The 20,549-nt window shown below is 42.6% G+C and overlaps 1 protein-coding gene across 6 annotated transcripts in view; it reads right to left on the bottom strand.

Annotated features, from left to right (window-relative positions):
* The window catches only part of LOC137376173 (putative leucine-rich repeat-containing protein DDB_G0290503), a 156,902-nt gene that overhangs the window by 45,989 nt on the left and 90,364 nt on the right, over window positions 1–20,549 (bottom strand). For 5 of the 6 annotated variants that reach the window (XM_068044234.1, XM_068044261.1, XM_068044244.1 and 2 more), the window contains 3 exons: window positions 19,780–19,910; window positions 14,108–14,161; window positions 2,723–2,911 (listed from right to left, as the gene is read on the bottom strand). In XM_068044234.1, coding sequence (XP_067900335.1) covers window positions 2,723–2,911; window positions 14,108–14,161; window positions 19,780–19,910 — 374 coding nt within the window. Of the gene's footprint in view, window positions 1–2,722; window positions 2,912–5,220; window positions 5,264–14,107; window positions 14,162–19,779; window positions 19,911–20,549 lie in introns of those variants that run through there. The other variant, XM_068044276.1, reaches the window with a different exon arrangement.

Below are 20,549 nucleotides of genomic sequence, written 5' to 3'. Positions count from 1 at the left end.
CGGCGCAGACAAGGTAGGCCGAATGGCCTGTTTTTGTGCTGTATAACTCTATGACTCTACGACCAGATCAGCAATGATCTTATCAAATGGCGGAGCAGGCTCAAAGGCCCCAGTGGCCTACTCCTGCTTCTAAGTCCTATGTTCCTATGTTCCTTGGTTAGACCACACCTGGAGTACTGTGTTCAGTTCTGGGCACTGTACATTAGGAAGAATTGGCTTTGGAGGAAGTGCAGCATAGCTTTACCAGAATGATACCTGGCCCTCAAGGGTTAAATTACGAGGAGAGATTACACAAAGAAGAGTTGTATTCCCTGGCATTTAGAAGGTTAAGGGGTGATTTGATCAAAGTTTCCAAGATATTAAGGGGAACTGATGAGTAGATAGACAGAGCCTATTTCCACTGGTTGGGGAGTCTAGGACGAGGGAACATAGTCTAACAAATTAGAGCCAGGCCTTTCAGGAGTGACATTAGGAAATACTTAGGCACACAAAAGGTGATAGAAGTTTGAAACTCTCTTCAACAACCAACAGTTGATGCTGGGTCAATTGTTAATTTGAAATCTGTGACTGATTTCTGTTAACCAAAAGCATTGAGGGATATAGGACCAAAGAAGGTATATGGAATTAGGTCACAGGTCATCCATGATCTTACTGAATGGCAGAACAGACTCTAAGAGCTAAATGGCCTACTCCTATTCCTATGTTTTCTGATGCAAAATGACAATCATTGGAGTGAAGCTTAGATTCAGAAACCAGGAACTATGCAGCATAAAAGCTTTGAATTCAAAAGCCCGAGTATTTTATTCAGGAACATTAAGAAGCTCAAGCCTTACAACAGGGAGCTAAGGTTGTAGAAGCAAGGAGTAGATCCAGAGGCTGCGACAAGTATTAGGCTAAGGTGAATCCAGGGGTCAGAGAGAGGTGAATCAGGGCTGTTGGATCAAGACGAGGTGAGTCAATGGTTGAAAATACTAAGGTTTGATTTCAGCACCTCTATGTTACGAAGGGAAAGATAAACTAGGGCTCCCAGTCCTGATCACTAACCCATGCTATAAGTGCAAGTATGTGGACTTCAAGTGAGAATAGCATCAGCTTCAGCTTTGTTGCCTGCTGATGGTCACTGTTAAGGCTCGCCCATTAGGCAATGTACCAGAGGGTAGCTGATGCTCAGAAAGCTGCACCTTGAGGCAAGGAAGGGAGGAAAATGGTGGGAGAAAAAAATGCCTTTAAAAATAAACTCTTATCCCAGAAAAAACATATGGCACGACCCAAATTTGTAATGAGACCACAAGCTCAAAGAGACGACTCAGAGGTGGGGAAGGGACATCAGAGATGGAAAGGTATATGAGTGACATGAGAAACTGGATGGAACAAATGGAGACATCCACATTACGATATCAAACACAACAGTGTGGTGGAGTGAGAGACAGATAGGAAAATGGGGGGGTGGGGGGGGGAGGATCAGAGGAAGATTGGAAAGATCAAAGTATCGAAAAGGACAGAATGGGAAATAAATGCATTGAAAACATTGTCTGTTATTTCTTCTGGTGAACTAAACCCCAGAGGTTAAACATTGCTTCATATTGGTCTGCCAGCTAATAAGGGAACATTCACTGTTATGCCCAGATGGTGGAAGTTAGATTGAAACCTTGGAAAAATCTTGTATTTAAATAGTGTGTTTACTGTTTAAAAAAAAAAAGTATATATTTCAAACCACCTCACAGCTAGGCAGGGCCCTCAATGATTAAATACAAAATTTAAAAAAAAATGTATTTAGCTGTGGCCCCAGAACACACCACTCCACAGGACATTCTAATCTGTAGGGCAAGGCAAGTTCCCAAGATGCACCGTCTTGATGTGGACACCTGCTGAACGCATCTAAATGAGGTAACATTCCACAGACTCGTGCGGGGTCAACGTTGGAGGTCGCCAGTGGCCACAATCCCTGCGTAACTGCTGGGATTATTGACTTGCACAGTTTCCGCTCCGCTGTGTGTCTGCTGCACGGTAAACAATATAAACTTTGAAATTACTGTTAATACCACTATTTATTTTGAAAAAGAAAATGCCACTGCTAAATAGGAGACCGAGGAATATCATTTTAGCGTGCTCAGTGTTCAACTATATTACCAATGGTAACACATAAGCCAAATATTATTTATGTTCCAAAGGTCTTAGCAGAAGAGGAAGTAGTTCCGCCCATAGTGCCTGTGCCAGCACTAGCTCGACATCTGAGCAACATATTCAAATCCCAAATGCTCTTTTATCCCACTCCCTTTAGTATTTTATCTAATTTCTTCTTAGGTCATAATTGAGGTAGATCCAATTGTCACTTGTATCTTACAAATGCCAAATTAAAAATATAAAATAATTAGGCAGCAGTTTCAAAAGCTGATAGAAATATACATATTCATGCAATTCAACTTATCTTGTTTTTTTGGACCTACATACAGGTCCCTCTCAGTTCATTTTGTCCGACTATTGCCATGAAAGGGAATAAACATGGCAGATCCACAGTGGACATCAACGCCTCAATATTACATTATCCTTTGTGCTTCTGTAAACTGTCTTGAGACAATTTACTGTAACATTCCTTTAACAACCATCTGGTATTTTCATGTTGTTACACAACTGACTGGCATTAACAGTTTTAACTTTGTGTTGGAGACATAAACACTTCAGCAGAATACCGTACACAGTGTTTGATTAATGTGCTTTGTACCTGTAGTATCTCTGAACTCTCGTTAGTATGACTGGCTGGTGAAAGATGGGGCTGTACTGATAAAACTTTCTTATGTGGCCGGCAGTTCAGAAATGGGACATTAACCTTCTCAGAAACCAGACCATTGGCTCCAACTGTCTGGATGCTGACTTGAAATGGCACACTCAGGTCAAGATCTTCCAACAGGATCTGTAACATATGAAAGAGGCAATTTTATTTGAAAGACAAGTACAATTTTTTGTCACATATATTAATGACCTGGTATACAGAGCATAATTTTAAAGTTTGCAGATGACACAAAACTCGGAAATATAGTAAACAGTGAGGAGGATAATAGCAGACGTCAAGAGCACAGAGCAAGACTGGTGAAATCGGCAGACACACGGTAGATAAATTTAATGCAGAGAAGTGTGAAATGATGCATTCTGCTGGGGAAGAATGAGGCAAGGCAATATGAACTAAATGGTGCAATTTTAACGAGGGTGCTGAAATAGAGAGACTTAGGGGTGTCGTACATAAATCTTTGAACAGGGCAGGACAAGTTGAGAAGGCTGTTAAAAAAGGATGGGATTCTTAGCTTTATAAAGAGGGACACAGACTACAAGAAAAACATGGTCATGGGACAAGATGTTGCATCTCCACCCCTGCTCACACTAAATAACATCCCACTGGAAGTGGTTAGCAAATTCTACTCCCATGGGTCCATGGTGACAGACAATCTGTCCCTTCATGCAGAGCTCAATACATGCAGAGGGAAAGCAGGTACCACTTTTGTCCAACTTGCAAAATACACATGGGATAACGCCGAGCTGACCCTTAGGACCAATTTGATGGTTTGTTAGGCCTGTGTTCTCAGCACCTTGTTGTATGGCTGTAAAACATGGGTGACTTACAGCTACCAGGAAAAGAAGCTCAATAATTTCCCTCTTCGCTCTATATCCTGGCAGGTCAAAATCACAAATGCGACAGTTGTCTCAAAGGCAGGGCTCCCAAGTGTGTTGGCACTAATCAAACAGAGGCAGCTTCAGTGGATCAGACATGTCCACAGGATGGAAGACAGTTGCATACCCAAGGACCTTCTGTATGGTGAGGTAGCCGGGGTCAGACATCCAGTGGGGTGCCCAAAGCTCAGCTTCAAGGATGCTTGCAAGCATGACATGAGGGCCCTAAATGTTGACTATTGCATCTGGGAGTCACTAGCTGGTAAAAGAGGGAAATAGCAACACATCCTGTGGACTGGTGTGCACTATCACGATGACCAGTTGCTCCAGCACCTTAGCAACAGGCGCCAACGTCAGAAACAACAACTCACAGCATCACTTGGCACCTTCACGTGCAGCACTTGTGGCAGAACCTGCCTCTCAAGGCATCAGCAAAGGTGCACCGAGAGAAGACACCCCACCTAAATGGATTGTTTGCTGCGTACCCATCACCTTTTGTAGATGGAAGGATGCCAACCAGCCAGACCACAAACGCAAGGAAGTTATGCCAAGTCTTTATAAAACACTACTTAGGCCGAACTGGTGTATTCTTTCTAATTCTGGGCATCGCACTTGAAGAAGGATGTTAAAGCCTTTGAGTGAATGCAAAGGGTATTTACGGAATGGTACCAGGGTTCTGGGACTTCAATTACATGTAGAGACTAGAGAAGCTGGGGTTGCATCATTGCATAGGCTTTTAGGCCATTTAAATTTTGTGAAGTCCCAGGATGATATGCACACAATCAACCACCTAGTGACAGCTTGCTTGCAATTTTCATGAGTTTCAGCTTAAAAAGATGGTGATCGCCTTTTAATCAGTTCAAGGCAAGGATAACATTCCAAGTAATATCAGCATCTGTAATCACAAGCTTCAAGCTGTGGACAGTTTCACCTATAGCACCCTGTCTAGTGAAGTCCATATTGCAACAGAAGAATCCTGCAGAATCGCCAATGCCAGCTTATCTTTGGCAATCTCTGAGGGCTTCTGGAACAAGAGAGGTATCAGCCTGCAGACCGAGCTCAAGATATACAGGGCTGGTGTTCGGAAGACCCTGCATTATACCCGTGAAGTTTGAACAACATATTTACACCACATTAAGGAACTGAATCACTTTCACCTAAGCTGTCTGAGACAATTAGAGAAGACCAGATCTAAGACAAGATCCCTGACACCTAAATTCTTAAAAAAGTTGGCATGCCAAACATAGATGCTGTCCTCTGATCATGAAGGCAGGGCCACACTGGTCAGACCATGTGGTACAAACATCTGATGAATAAATCTTTTATGGCGCATTGGCAGATGGGAAGCAACTTTGTGTTGGCCAGCAAATGAGTTAGAAAGACTACTTAAAAGCGATGCTGAAACAGTGCAAATAAACATTCATAAGTGGGAAAAACCTGCTCAAGATGAGAAAGCTCGGCAATAAAACAGCCTCCTATTATGAGACCCTTTACATTGCTGATGCTGAAAGTAAAGGTCAGTTGAGGAAGTCACACTTAAAAAGCAATATTCCCAACCTGGTGAATCTGGGATCCAGTCTTCAATCTGCAGATGTTCATTCTGAGCAAAAATAGGTTTAATCAGTCACCAAAGAACTCGCTGCTAAAAGTGAGATGATAATCTGTCCGTCATCTTTAATATCGAAGGATGAACGATGACAATGTGAATACTATTGAAACACATCATGTCACTTGCAGGCGATATCATCAGTATGAAAACCTGTTAGTGTTGTCTGTGCCTTTTTGGGTGTTTCTTGCTGTGATATTATTTTTAAAGGTGAAATATGATACAGTTATTCACTGCTTATTAATTCCGTTCATGACAATACTAACTGGTCCAGATATTTCACTCTTGTGGAATTAGGGCACCTTCAGCATGACAGTATCTCCACCTGCCACAAGAATGCACCTGTGATAATGATCACTTTTCTGATCTCTTAGTCATGGCAAGGTGACAGTCTCTGCCAGGGATCTGCCTGGAGGGGGTACAAAGCGTCAAGAACCTGCTGCAGCTCTGGGTTGTAAGCAGTGACCACAATGTTCAATTCTTTTTAAGTAAGCATGATTGCTTAGGCATTTGGGCCATTTCAACTTTAAAGAGTCCATAGCGATGCTGGATGTCAGGGACAAAGCGGAATACCCTAGTCTTTAGGAAAGCTATGTGTTACGACCCCAGTGAGACCATTAACATTAAAAATACGAGATATGAAACGCCCCCCTCAGACCAATTTAAAGAATTGCTCAACAAGATTTCACATTTTAATTTTTATTATAACAACTAAACCAAAAGAAATCTCCATTAACCAAATAATACTTTGTAAGAAAAAACAAGAAATGCTGGAAATACTCAGCAGGTCTGGCAGCATCTGTGGAGAGAGAAGCAGGGTTAACATTTCGGGTCAGTGACCCTTCTTCAGAACTGACAAATATTAGAAATGTAAAAGATTTTAAGCAAGTAAAGCAGGGGGTGGGGCAAGAGATGACAAAAGAGGTGTTGACAGGACAAGGTCACAGAGAATAACTGACCAGAAACTCATGGAACAAAGGCAAACGGTATGTTAATGGTGTGCTGAAAGACAAAGTATTAGTACAGCGAGGGTGTGAATAAACTGTAAAGCACAAAGCACACCAAGCACAAACATTTAAAAAAATTTAAAAAACAGAAACAGTGGGTAGGCACAGTAGAAACAAACTAAACACACTAAAAAACCTAAAATAAAATAATCAAAGAAAAAAAGAATAACTAAACATAAAAAGGGGGGGCCGTCATGCTCTGAAATTATTGAATTCAATGTTCAGTCTGGCAGGCTGTAGCGCGCCTAATCGGTAAATGAGATGCTGCTCCTCGAGCTTGCATTGATGTTCGCTGGAACACTGCAGCAAATAGAGAAGCAAAAGTGACATGAGGAAAAACCTTCTCACGCAGTGAGTGTTTAAGGTATGGAATGCGCTGCCTGAGAATGTGGTAGGGGCCGGTTCAATTGAAGCATTCAAAAGTGAATTAGACAGCTATATAAAAGGGAAGAATGTGCAGGGTTATGGGGAGAAGGAAAGGGAATGGAACTGAGGGAGTTGTTCTTTCAGAGAGCTGGTGTGGACACGATGGGTCAAATGGCCTCCTTCTCACTGTAACGATTCTGTGATTAAACAGTTCTTTGAACGGTGAGCACAGCAATACGGTTTCTTGACAATGAAGGCTCTTCTTCTTTACTCAGGGAATTAACTTGGCTTGTAGATCCCTGTAGAATATTCTGCTGAGAGAGAATATACAGCTCCTTCCTCTTCAGTTTACATCACTGGAAAGTTTCTCAGAACTAACTGGTTTCAGCCAGTTTCTGCCAGTTCCACACACAGCCAAGTGAAAACATTACCATGTGACCTCTCTCCTGCAGTTGTCCAGGGCAACAAAAAAGGAGCTGTTTATCCAGAACCTTCTCTCCCTTAAAGGTGCACTGTTTTTAACAGAGTCTTAAAGGCACACACACTGTTTTTAATCTGAGGAGAAAAGAAATTACAGGTCCATGACAACTCTAAAGTCATTGTCCTGTTCCAATATGCAGAGTCCTTAAATTTTGTTTCACAGAGCCACCTGGGCCTTCCATTGGTCCCAGGTTGGTACATTTGCATCTTCAAAATCACTGACCCCTAGTTTTATGACCCACAGGTCTGGGAGGGCGAAACCCATTGTTCTTCAGGTGTTGCTCCTGCAGTCTCGGTTTTTTCAAAACAAAAGTATTTCATTTGTGTTCTCTGTGGTCCTTTAGCAGAGTGAATTGAGGTCACCTGACCTTCCAGACTCCATCTTAAACTTTTAAAAAGCATAAGCAAGTCACAAAGTCCAGTGTCCATAGCACAAAAGCATAAGTGACTGAAAATCTGTCTGATATTTGAATATCATTTAATTACACCCATCCATAGATGGATGGATATACTGAACATCACTCATCGCTTCTGCTAAGTAATAGGAGGCTAAAAAATGGGTAGGGACATGGTGGAGCATACCGCTGGAAACTGGAAAATAAATGAGCCGCTTTATTATGTACATGTAATTACTGTGAATGGTATTCATGAATGCAGCATGTGCCTCGTCATCGATAAAAATGAATCATTTTTAGCAGGAAATATATACGGGTATACACAGATACAAGGGGTCAGCTGGCGCTAAGGTAGTTGCTTCACAAACTTTATCCAAGTCATTGGTGGGAGCATAGGAAAACCTGGAGAAATTTTACTGAGATACCGACAAAGAAGACACATCGTCCATATCTGAATTCATGTTTTGTCGATCTTGAATCAGTGGGCAGTCTGCAGGATTCCAAATGCTGAGAGAGAGCTCGACAGCAACAAGAAGCAGTGTATGAGCTTTGCTGCTACTATTCTCTATGGATTTTTTGGGAATTTCCACAGAATGCAGAAGTAAGTACATTCACAAAAAACTCCTCCTGGTATACATATGAATATCTGGCTTAAGCATCAGGAACTCTTGTGGTTCTAATTCTTATGATAATCTGCCAGTTCCGTCCATCCAGTATTCTACAAGATGAGTTCTGGTAGGACATTTTCACCTAATTGAGAGGTCTGCATGACTTGGGACTGTACAGAGACCAAGTGCAAGCAATGGAGTGAGTATATCACCAGTCTGTTGTCGAAGCAATCTCATTTCCAATCCACTGAAATCACTGGAATGAAAATCATATGGATTCTATAACAGTCAGGCGATCTGCTCTGTCAGATTACCATCCATGCAGTGAAGATGAAAAAATTCTCCAAGTTTTCTCTGAAGCCTTCAGATAGCTGAAATGAGCTACAATAATTCATCACTGACTGGTTACAGATTTTGCAAAATATTGGAATTGTTAATGGTGACAATTCGGACCAATTTTTCTTGAGGTTGTTTATCCTTCATCCAGTATTCATCACAGGGCCTGGTATCCATCAGACATGATTACTAAGCCTGAATGTTTATCAGAGGATAACCTGCAGCTCTTAATGTGAAGGTGAATGAGTAATGTGTTTCACAACAGAATTGAACAAACCTTAATGCTAAAAAGAGTGCAGCATTTGTCTGCCTACAGTCCCATTTTGTCTGTTTTTGCCTGTAGTAATTTAATCTCCACTGTTCCAAGCCCCATGACAATGCTTCTATTAAATAATTATTTGTAACATGGTGAGGCTTGACAAAAGGAACTCTCAGTCCACAAGGACATCATTTACCCTAAATTACAGTAGCGAAGATGCCATTGTAACATACAAGGTTAATATGCTTAATCAGTTTAATCTAGAGTGGTGAAAATCTCATCTTCTGTTTTGATATCCAAATCTAAACTATACAATTGCATACCAGAACTAAAGATAAAACTAGATGTTTTAAATTTCAAGGTCAGAATCTCATTGGACAGGTGAGGTAATTGCAGGGGATAAGAAAGTGAAATAATAAAGAGAAGTAAAGGCAGCCAGCCATTCACAGTAATTAAACAGAACACCAAATAATGTAATGAAACAAATGACCTTATTATGCTAATTTTGCTACAAGTAAACATGCAAGACAGAATTAATTTGTCTTTCAACCATCTTATTTACTTCAATATATCAAACTTAGGGAGCTTTAACTTCAGTTTAAATGTGCATGCTAACGGAGGGGAGATGGTGATGCATGGTAATATCACTGGACTAGTAATCCAGAGGCCCAGGCCAATGCCCCAGGGACATGGGTTCAAATCCCACCATAGCAGCTGATGGAATTTAAATGTAATTCATAAAATTCAATTGATTAAAAATCTGGAATTGAAAGCTAATCTCAGTAATGGTGCCATGGAATTATCAATTTTTGTAAAAACCCATCTGGTTTGTCCTTACCTGGGCTGGCCTACATGTGACTCCAGACCCATAGCAATGTGGTTGACTCTTAACTGCCCTCTAAAATGACCCAGAAAGCCACTCAGTTCAAGGGAAATTAGGGTTGGGCAACAAATGCTGGCGTTGCCAGCGACGCCCATGTCCCATGAAAGAAACTCATTGGACAGGTGAAATAAGGAATCTAGCTATATCAAATATCTGATGTCATTACAACGCTTCACACAATAGCTTCCAAAACCCATGAACTGTAAATGCAGATATTATTCCCAATTGGGTGAGGCTCAGCTAGTTGCATAAAATCAGCTTACTATCTACAGATGGATTAAGTAAATGATAATAGGCAGTTTTTGAAAATGACAACACATTCACTACTTTACCTGAGGCAAGGAAGTTGTCAGGGTTAGCAAGAGTGTAGAGAGAGCATCATAGATGACACCCATGTATGTACACGCCATTGAGCCTGGCCACTACCTCCTGATAGTAAGGTAAAAGGTTATCCTGTGAGGAGCATACTCTGGAATACCAAACAGGGCAAACGTCCTCAAACCTGCCTCAACCAGCAGTACATCATTTTTTGCCAGCCATCAAACAGAAGTCAGATGTTGCGTTACTGCATCATTTTCTCACAAACATTCGGGGAATTTTATGTTCTTCCCCCTTGGTGATTTTGGAGTCAGGGAGAGCAAATAATTGGGTGGAATGGTGGCAGAGGGTGAATCCCCGCCACCTTCCTGCCTCCACCCATTGAGGCCCTCAGTTAAGGGCCTCATCCCACTGCTGCTGCCGGTATTAGCCTAGCGGCGGGCGGGCCTGTTGCCGCATGGGGACCATGCCAAGAAAAACCAATGTGGTTGCTTGCTGACCCCTGGGATGGAGGGGAGGATCCCTTGCTAAAAGGCACTTGGTGCCTGATCGACCCAGCATCGGGAAGGAGGGTCCGCTAAGAGCCTCCCTTCTGCCCTTGCTGCCGACCTTCCTACACCCCACTCCCCAGCAACCTCCATCCCATGAAACCCCTCACACCCTGACTCACCTGTGACCTGGATCCAGCGCCTATGGTGAATCAAGTACTGGCAGCAGCCATCGCCTCCGCAGTGGCGCTGCTCATTTTGAGAGCTGCCGACCTCTAATTGGCCAGCAGCTCTCAGCAGGCTGGTCTTCCATCACCGGGGTCCTTAATCCCAGGGAAGGCCTGCCGCTGTTCACATAAGTGCCTAATTGGCACATAATGTGGCTGGCCTTGCCCAGAGGAGGTGGCGCAGGGCTCTCGCCGGCACTGTGGCCAGTGGCTAAGACCCCCGTCACCCAGATAAAATCCTGGCCTTAATGTCAAGCTTCCACAATGGGTTTCCATTCAATTTGTTTGCCTGGCACTTTTTCTCTGTTTATGCTAATTGTTCAATGATCTGACTCCACAAAACTCCCCATAGTCAGCTCAGTACAGAACTGGCCAACTTTGAAATGGCATCTAGACTTTCCAAGTACAAAGCTTGCGATAATTTATGCGCAAATGCTACAGCAACTTCGGGTAATGGGCAAAAGTTGCTGTCCGAGATGTGCCACCTCATTGTTTGCTTAAAAAAAACGCCCCTAGCATCCCGCCGTCTGGCTCCCCATGGAAATGCACTGAACAGTGTAAAGTTGCTGTATTTGCACAGTAGATATGGACTAAACTCACCACAGAAAGTTAAATCTTGTCTATTTCAGTCTAAGTACCTTTTTAATGATGAGTAGTATCATGAATATCATTGCAAGTAAATGTGCAAGGGCAATCAATTCTGACTATCATCGATGCTGCCTTTATCTGGTTTCAGGAAATTATGACAATATTTTGGATTTCAAAACCTTTCTACAAAATATTGATGCTTTGCAGTTCATAAAGCAACGATTATGACAAATTCTGTAAAATATTTTTAGTTGTCATCTGGAATTTCCGTGGCAGTTTTCAATCATAATTTTGGCGGAACATTATTGGGATTGTTTAGGGGCCTTATTAATCTGAGCAGCATGTGAGAAACTGATCAATTTCTTGGCCAGTTATTTGCAGTAAAAATTGATCCAACTGTTTCAGTGTAGCTTTTTGTGGAAAGGATTCAGAGAGGCGTGTTGGTATTCCTTGATGACAAGGGAGGGGATTTCCTCAGGTTTACAATTTTGTTAGAACCAATGTGCCTCCCCGACAGGTCGCAGGATTTTTCAGGATTCTCACTGAGAAAGGGGGCACAAGAAATATCGCACTGTGGAACCATACGCGGGAACTTACGGGAAATCTCTTGATTTCCTGTATGATCAGTCCGACCCTGCATATGTATAAATAGAGCATTTTTATTTTTGCAACTAATAGCAAACAAAGATAACCTATCCCCCTGTTCTCTCTCCCCCCAACCTCCACACCTCCCCCAAAATCATCGCTACACTACAAAGAACATAAGAAAAAGGAGAAGTAGACCATTCAGCCTTTCAAGCCTGCTCCACCAGGCATTAAGATCATGCGTGACTGATGTTTTATCTCAGTTGCACCTTCCTGCACGATGCCCATATCCTTGATTCTCAGTATCCAAAAAGCTAACAATCTTTGACTTGAATATACTCAACAACTGGGCATGCACAGCTCTCTGGGATACAGAATTCCAAAGATTCACAACCCTTTGAGGAAGAAATTTCTTCTCATTTCAGTTCTAAATGGCTGACCCCTTATTCTGAGATTGTGACCGTCTCAGCCTCAACCCTGTGAAGCCCATAAGAATTTAATATGTTTCAATTAGATCATGTCTCATTCTTCAAAACTCTAGGGAATATAGACCCAGTCTATTCAATCTCTCCTCATGCGACAATCTCCCCATCCCAGGAATAAGTCTGGTGAACATCCATTGCACTCTCTCGAAGGCAAATATATTCTTCCTGAGGTCAGGAGACCAAAACTGAACACAGTACTCCAGGTGTGGTCTCACCAAGGCCTTGTGCAATTGCAGTGAGGCTTCTTTTCTCCAATATTCCAATCCCTTTTTATTAAAGACTAGCATACCATTTGCTTTCCTAATTGCTTGCTGTACCTGCATGTTAGCTTTGTGATTCTTGCACAAGGACACCCAGATCCCTCTGAATACCAACATTTCCCAGTCTCTCACCATCTAAAAAAATTCTGCTTTTCTATTTTTCATACCAAAGTGAATAACTTCACATTTCTCCACATGATATTCCATCTGCCACTTCCTTGCTCACGGACAGAACTTGCCTAAATCGTTCCGTAGCCTCTCTGTGTCCTCACAGCTTACATTCCCAACTAAATTTGTATCATCAGCAAACTTCATCTAAGTCATTGATATAGATTGTAAGTAGCTGAGGGCAAGCGCTGATTTTTGGAGTACCCCACTAGTTCAAGCCTGCCAACCTGAAAAATGACTGTTTATTTCTACTCTGTTTTCTGTCCATTAACCAATCCTGAATCCATGCTATTATGTTACCCAATCCCATAAGCCCTAATTTTGTGACAACTTATCGAATGCTGTTTGAAAATATATTCACTGGTTCCCCCTTATCCATCCTGTTAGTTACCTCAAAAAACATTAAGTGACTTGTCAAACACAATTTCCCTTTCATAAATAATAATAATTATAACCGGGGGCATCGATTTAAGGTAAGGGGAAGGAGGTTCAGAGGGGATTTGAGGAAAAGTTTTTCACCCAGAGAGTGGTTGGAATCTGGAATGCACTGCCTGAAGGGGAGGTAGAGGCAGGAACCCTCACATTTAAGAAGTATTTAGATGAGCACTTGAAACATCATAGCATACAAGGCTACGGGCCAAGTGCTGGAAAATGGAATTTGAATGGTTAGGTGCTTGATGGCCAGCACAGACACGATGTTTCTGTGCTGTATAACTCTATGACTCTATAAATACATGTTTATTCTGCTTAATCATATTATGATTTTCTAAGTGCCCTGTTAGCATGTCCCTCATAATAGATTATTAGATGATTAAGTTTGCAATCATTGGGCCATTGGGTTTTACACTATAATATCAGGCAAGGAATTAATTAGATGAAATTAGATAACCACAAGATGAGAACCTCTCAACATTGCTTCGCTAAATTCTGATGTAAAAATTGCCTCATTATTCACGATAGACTATATGCAGTTTAAAAGCAGTCACTTTAAAAAATTGTTTTCCCACTTTTTTTGTATTCTATTGATCGTGTTAAAATTTGATCTTTTTGTTCTATTTTCCAAAATGTGCATAGTTGTGTTTTAATGTCTGCTATCCAACCAAGTAGAACTATATCTTTGAAGTCATGTACTGAATTATTAAACATTTCAACACTGAGTCTCAGCTTCAAGGTCATGCTGCCAGTACAATTTCAAAAATAATTTTTTGATAAGATGATTACAATTCAAAATCTCACTCATCTTGATGATTGACTAAAGTTTCACAAATCGAATATTTCAAATACATTTTGGCAACATGCTCAGATGTGAAATATTTAATCAATAAAAGAAAGACAATCTCTTCAGAGACATAACAGCAAAGTGGATGCATTTAACAGTTTCTTACCTTTGTGTAGACTGATCCCATTATTGACTTGTAAAATTCACCATCAATGAATATCTGTCAAGTAAAATAAATATCAAGGTTTGAAAATCATTTTAATAACTTTTTTTATTCTTTCACAGGATGTGGGCATCGCTGGCCAGGCCATCATTTATTTCCCATCCCTAATTGCCTTTGAGAAGGTGGTGGTGAGCTGCCTTCTTGAACCGCTGCAGTCCTTGCTGTGTAGGTACACCCATAGTGCTGTCAGGAAGGGAGTTCCAGGATTTTAACCCAGTGACAGTGAAGGAACGGCAATATAGTTCCAAGTCAGGATGGTGTGTGGCTTGGAGGGGATCTTGAGGTGGTGGCGTTCCCATGCATCTACTGCCTTTGTTCTTCTAGCTGGTAGAGGTCGTGGGTTTGGTAGGTGTTGTCAAAGGAGCCTTGGTGAGTTGCTGCAGTGCATCTTGTAGGTGGTACACACTGCTGCCACTGTGTGTCGGTGGTGGAGGGAGTGAATGTTGAATGTGGTGAATGGGGTGCCAATCAAGCAGGCTGCTTTGTCCTGGATGGTGTCGAGCTTCTTGAGTGTTGTTGGAGCTTCCATCACACTCCTGAGTTGTGCCTCATAGCTGATGGACAGGCTTTGGAGAGTTAGAAGGCGAGTTACCCGTCACAGAATTCCCAGCCTCTGACCTGCTGTTTTAGCCACAGTACTGAAATGGTTTATTATAAAATTGAGAAGTGTACATGGATGGTGGAGGTCTATGATGCAGGAAACCTTCAAGGTTGAAAAGAGAATAAATCTAAAGCTGGATTTGAAGATTGTTGGGAGAAAGAGGACTGAGTGAGGTAAGGTGTTCCATAGCTTTGAGTTGCTATAAAATAATAAGTCAGAACAGGAGACCATACAATGAGACTTGATTTCAGCACACCGAGGAACACGGGGAGGAGCAATGGCATGTATGATGGCTAACACAACATAGGACAAACAAGAGAGGAATAGTCAGAGGAGGATGACCATAATAGTATTGATAAAATATGGAGTAGAAAGTTTCTAGTGTTTAGTTTTCAGTGTGTTATCAAGCCACTATAGTAAAACTTACTGCGCATCTAAGCATTCAATAACATGTGAAAACCATATAGTGGGAGGCTCCAGAACCCAACCCCCATTGGAGAGTTTGTCAGCAGAAAAACATGGGAATGGTTAATTTTAACCATTTGGGTCGGGTGGGAGGTCAAAGTGTTAAAAATCTGCATCTTGACTTCACCCTGCCTACTTCCAGTTTCAACGGAGATGGGACGGGGATCGCGCAACCATCCTGCTCCAAGGTGGTGGGTTGGCACTTTAAATATTATAATGAGGATATGAACCTTATTTGTATTTGCCATTTCCTGAGCCTTGGCAGCTAAACCCAAGTGAGGATTGTCGGAATCCAGGAGGTAGGGTGTCTTTCCAACTACCTCTTGGATCCAGCATGTCTGCCTGGACAGCCCCCACCGTGACCTTGCGCTCCCTACTGATCTTGCTCCAACCCTCAAAAAGCCTCTTCCTCCTTGAAGTCTCCAATCTACACCCCCCCACGGGGCTTCCAATACACACTCCAGAAAACTCCAATCCCTCCCCCCACTCCGGACCCTGTGATTGGACCAACTCCTCCCCCAGGAACCCAACCCCCCTCCATGATCAGACCGTCCCTGGGATTGGCCCCCACCTCCACCCTGGGGTGTAAACTTATCTGGTCCTACGGCCTCCTCTGAACTGCTCCCCGTGCGACTGGAAGCCAAGCCTGTCAATCAGGCTGGCTGCCGGGTGGGGAACTGTCGGTGAGTTCACACGCGTGCTGTAGAGTTAAATGTGCAAGCAACCTCCAACTGCTCGCTTCCCTGCCATCTACCAACCCTCAGTGGGACCGCTAAGTTAAAATCCATGGCCTCTGAAAGCCTGCATTGCTGTGTAACTCGTAAGTGCGAGCTATGTCTGCCGCAGGGTGGGGGAGGAAGCAGCAACATGTGATTTGAATTTCAGGAGGCTAAGAGTTCGTACCCTCATCCCGTCTCCCAATAAGCCAGCCAAAAACTCCAGCAAAGAGCCTTCGGATGGTGGGTAGGAGTTTTGGATCCTCCTTCCTCCACAAGGGAAATGCCATATGGCCCAAGTACAAGGAGAGGGCACTGTAATATTTTCTATTCAGAATCCTCACTCGCACTTGAAGCCCACCACCATCATTTGGTTGTCAGACACACTTCTCTCACCAAATAGACAGTGCCAACTGTGTGGCCCAGGTTGCAGGAACTCTACTGTGGCTCAGTTGGTAAAACTCTCACCTCTGAGTCAGAAGGTGGGTTTAAGTCCCACTCCAGAAGCTGACATTAACAATCTAGGTTGACACTCCCAGTGCTGCACCCTTGGAGGTGCCATCTTTCAGATGAGATATTAAACCGAGGCCCTGTCCGTCCTCTCAGGTGCACATAAAAGTTCCCATGGCACTACTTTGAACAAGAGTGGGGAGTTATCCCCAGCATCCTGGCCAATCCTGGCAGCGCAGTGGTTAGCACCGCAGCCTCACAGCTCCAGGGACCCGGGTTCGATTCTGGGTACTGCCTGTGTGGAGTTTGCAAGTTCTCCCTGTGTCTGTGTGGGTTTTCGCCGGGTGCTCCGGTTTCCTCCCACAGCCAAAGACTTGCAGGTGATAGGTAAATTGGCTATTGTAAATTGCCCCTAGTGTAGGTAGGTGGTAGGAAATTTGGGATTACTGTACGGTTAGTATAAATGGGTGGTTGTTGGTTGGCACAGACTCGGTGGGCCGAAGGGCCTATTTCAGTGCTGTATCTCTAAATAAAATAAAATAAATAAATATTTATCCCTTAATCAACATCATGGCAAACAGCTTATTTGGTCATTACTGTCATTGCTGTTTGTGGGACCTTGCTGTGCACAAATTAGCTGCTGTGTTTCCTACATTACAACAGTGTACAACACTGTAAAGTGCTTTGAGACGTCCAGTGGTTATGAAAGGTGTTGTATAAATGCAAGTCTTTTCTTTGTTAATAGATGAACAAAATCTCCAACCCTATAAGGCCATCCAAGAAACTTGGGCCAAGGGTTAACCAGCTTTGGCGGTCTCCTGTTGAATTTAATTTTGATTTTTTTTCTGAAGAAAGTAATAAATGAGCAACTTATAACCATCTGCACCTCACTGTATTTGACTACTGAATCTTGTGTTGCTGGTATCAATTTTTGGTACATTATTTCCTATCTAGTCCAGCACCCTTTTCTTGAATTCTCCTACACGTTGTACGGCTCCGTAGATGACAGGGTATTGGCAGGTTGCTTCAATAAGTTGTAAATCCATAACATTTTTATTGATTACATTCATGAAAAACACAACCAGAGGGGAGGAGAAAATCCTTTTCTCCAATATCCCAGCCTACATACCAGAATGCAGATGTCTGTGACCTCTAGCACGGACCTTGCCAAAGTTCACAGGGTCAGGTAGAAGTCATTGAATTTAAATAAAGTAGTGGCACCCATGCAGCACTAAGGAGTGCCTGCCCACCTGAGGAGCCTGCAAAATGCAGTGGAATGTGTTACTTTCAGTGTGCTCTCAATGTCCCCAGAAGGATGCCCATATTTGCTACACTAAAGCAAAGCATAAGATTTGCTTTGTCAGGAGTCCAGGCCATGGTCCATATCTCGAGCTCAAGATGGACTCCATGTCAGCAAGTAGATATGCCTCTTTCATTTGGAGTATCAGTCCACCAATATCCCATCAGGCTGGAGTCCTGGCAACTCCCATTCTGGGAAAGCCTGCCCTCGGCCATTCTCCCTTCTACAACGCTGGTCTTGTTTAGGTTGGGCAAATCCTTCTGCCACTAACAAGTCCCCATGAAAGCTGCCAGTCCCAATCTAATGTAGACTCCTGCCCAGTTTATGGTGGAAGACTTTCAGCCTCATGATGTCATATCAGTACAATCTTTCATACATCTCAATGATTTATAACGGGGAATAGAAATTACCTTTGCTAACTACAAGAGTGTTAATAAACTGTGAATATCAAGTAACAGCTCCTCCAGGCTCTCACTGGGTAAGTGTGCCACCCAGTGTGCCACTGCATCATGAAGGCAAACTGTCTGCCAGGTTGGAACCCCATCGGTGTTGAGTGAGAACAATTGTGCAGCAGCTGATTAAGGGTTCCTGCTTCTGGTTAGGTAAGGGTGTTAAGGGTTATGGAACCAAGGCGATTAGATGGAGTTAAGATACAGATCAGCCATGAACTAATTGAATGGCAGAACAGGCTCAAGGGGCTGAATGACCTATACCTGTTTCTCTGCTCCTTCCTAGGTTCTGGTTCATTTTCCATTCATCCTTACTGTAAAATCTATAAACATGGACGTCAGGTGATAATAGGATTGGGGTCAACTGGGATGTGTAGGTGCCAGATGCCAAAATGGCATTTTGAGAATGAGACAAACAGAATTTTCTACACCTGCCATTTGTGCAGCTCCAGCAAGCACCTGAAAGCTCCTGGACAAACAGCATGTGTATCTCTTCAAAGCCCTTTGTGAGTTCTTCCATTTCTGATTGGGTACCTGCTGTACTATATTTGGTACTTTTGGTTTTGTAACTGAACAGCCTGCAACTGCTCACTTTACAGCATTCACCTATAACGAACGTCACTTGGATAAGGTACCAAAGGGGTGCAAGCGCCAGTGGAACTGTACATCAACATGAGTCCACATCTTTCGGAGATGAGGGGAAAAATTCAGATGGTGGGGTGGGGCTGGGGAGAAACTTGGAGCAATGATAGTCTTTCAGTTGGAATGTCACATCACATTAATCATGTGGAACCTACTGGCAGTTACTAGTGCACTGCCAACTGCTGTCAAACTCTCTCAGAGCAATAAATAACCCCCATTAAACAAACAGGATGTGTTCAATAAGACCTAACATGCCCCGGAGTGATATCAAGGCACTAATCAAATCTTGAGGACTATGGAACCTTTGATTAGGTTACTGTCTTATAAGCTGCTCTGCAGTTTCTGCACTATGTATCATTTTCTCTGCAGCAGTTTTAGAATGGACAACTAATAGACTTTTGTACAAAACTGGTGCAAGGTGGTATTTTAAATTTAGCTTCATGATACGGCAACAAAGCAGCAGCTCATTTGCTCTGGTCTAGAGACACACAAGCATTGGATGTTAATTGTTATTACTTAAATACATGAAATTCTGACAATGGCAACAAGAGTAAAAGGATCATTGCTATGGCTTGATCTGGAATTTGGTTTTGTTTTAAATTGTTATATTTATAAGATTGATTATGTGGTATCACTAATTTAGTAGCTGTCTGGAATACGACATTCATTGCACCTTTAAAAAGTAGAGCAGGCTGTGAAAAGTGGGTCAATCTACCCTTCTTTATAGAGGCAGAGACCCTAGCAGTAATATTACCAGACAGGCAAAAATACTGTTGCCATGAGCACTAGACTATACCACACCTCAAATCTGAGGCAATTCAGTTATCCTTACAGACTTGAAGGCACCTGTACCTTCATTTTTATTGAAATAAATATTGAATAAATCCACAGGCAGTCTACCTTACTTTTTTTTTAAATGTCAAAACTCAGAATTCTATCTTCTATTCAGCAAATTATGTGCAATATTGAAGATTGCTTAGTCTCTAACATACCCTGTAACCTTGAATGAACGTTCCATTGCTGCATCCCTTTTCATCCATGAATGGCTTCTCCCAATCAATCAGCAGACTGCTCTGGCCAACTGTGTCAATAATCCGGGCTGAACCAATTGGGGCAGGGGGCACTGGAGAGAAGAAGCGCTAGGATGAAACTTATGTATAAAACAAAAAGCCTTTTCAAGCAAGAAAACATTTCTGTATTCATTTGTCAGAAAAATACCTTTGTACTTAGTGACATAGATGATATATGTTTCTAGGTTCGATCTGGTGTGGAACAGTGTAATGCAGAAATTATTTTTTTAAAGCTATCTTGCCCGTGCTCTCATAATGCATTGTTAGCTCAGTTTACTTCTTGCACCCTCTTTTCCTATCTGCCAAAATAACATCCAGTCTGATACAAACTTTCTCACATGCACAGATTGAGCCTGCTGGTGCTCTCCAGCAATCACCCCGATGGGTCAGGGCACCAACTTCCATAGGGCTGCAGGGTGGTTGTTCAACTCGGGACACTTTTACAGCGCCCACTCGTATCATGCAGCTGTCCATTCCTGCATCTGCCCATTATTGGCATGTAGTTGCCCAGCCCACCCCCTCATTCCCTCCACTGTGTAAAGGGGCTGATTCAATTTTAAACAACGTACTTTTATTTCAAGGGTCCAGACTACCTCCCAGGCTTGGACCATCCCTTCCCCCATACTGGACACAATTATATCCATCTGCACTATGTAACCCTCTCAGGGTAGAAGCCTCCAGTAATATCCTGG

Source organism: Heterodontus francisci, chromosome 1, assembly GCF_036365525.1.
Source record: "Heterodontus francisci isolate sHetFra1 chromosome 1, sHetFra1.hap1, whole genome shotgun sequence".
In the NCBI taxonomy this organism is placed as follows: domain Eukaryota; kingdom Metazoa; phylum Chordata; class Chondrichthyes; order Heterodontiformes; family Heterodontidae; genus Heterodontus; species Heterodontus francisci.
Note: the sequence above shows the minus strand (reverse complement) of the source record. Positions and strands in the feature narration are given on the sequence as shown.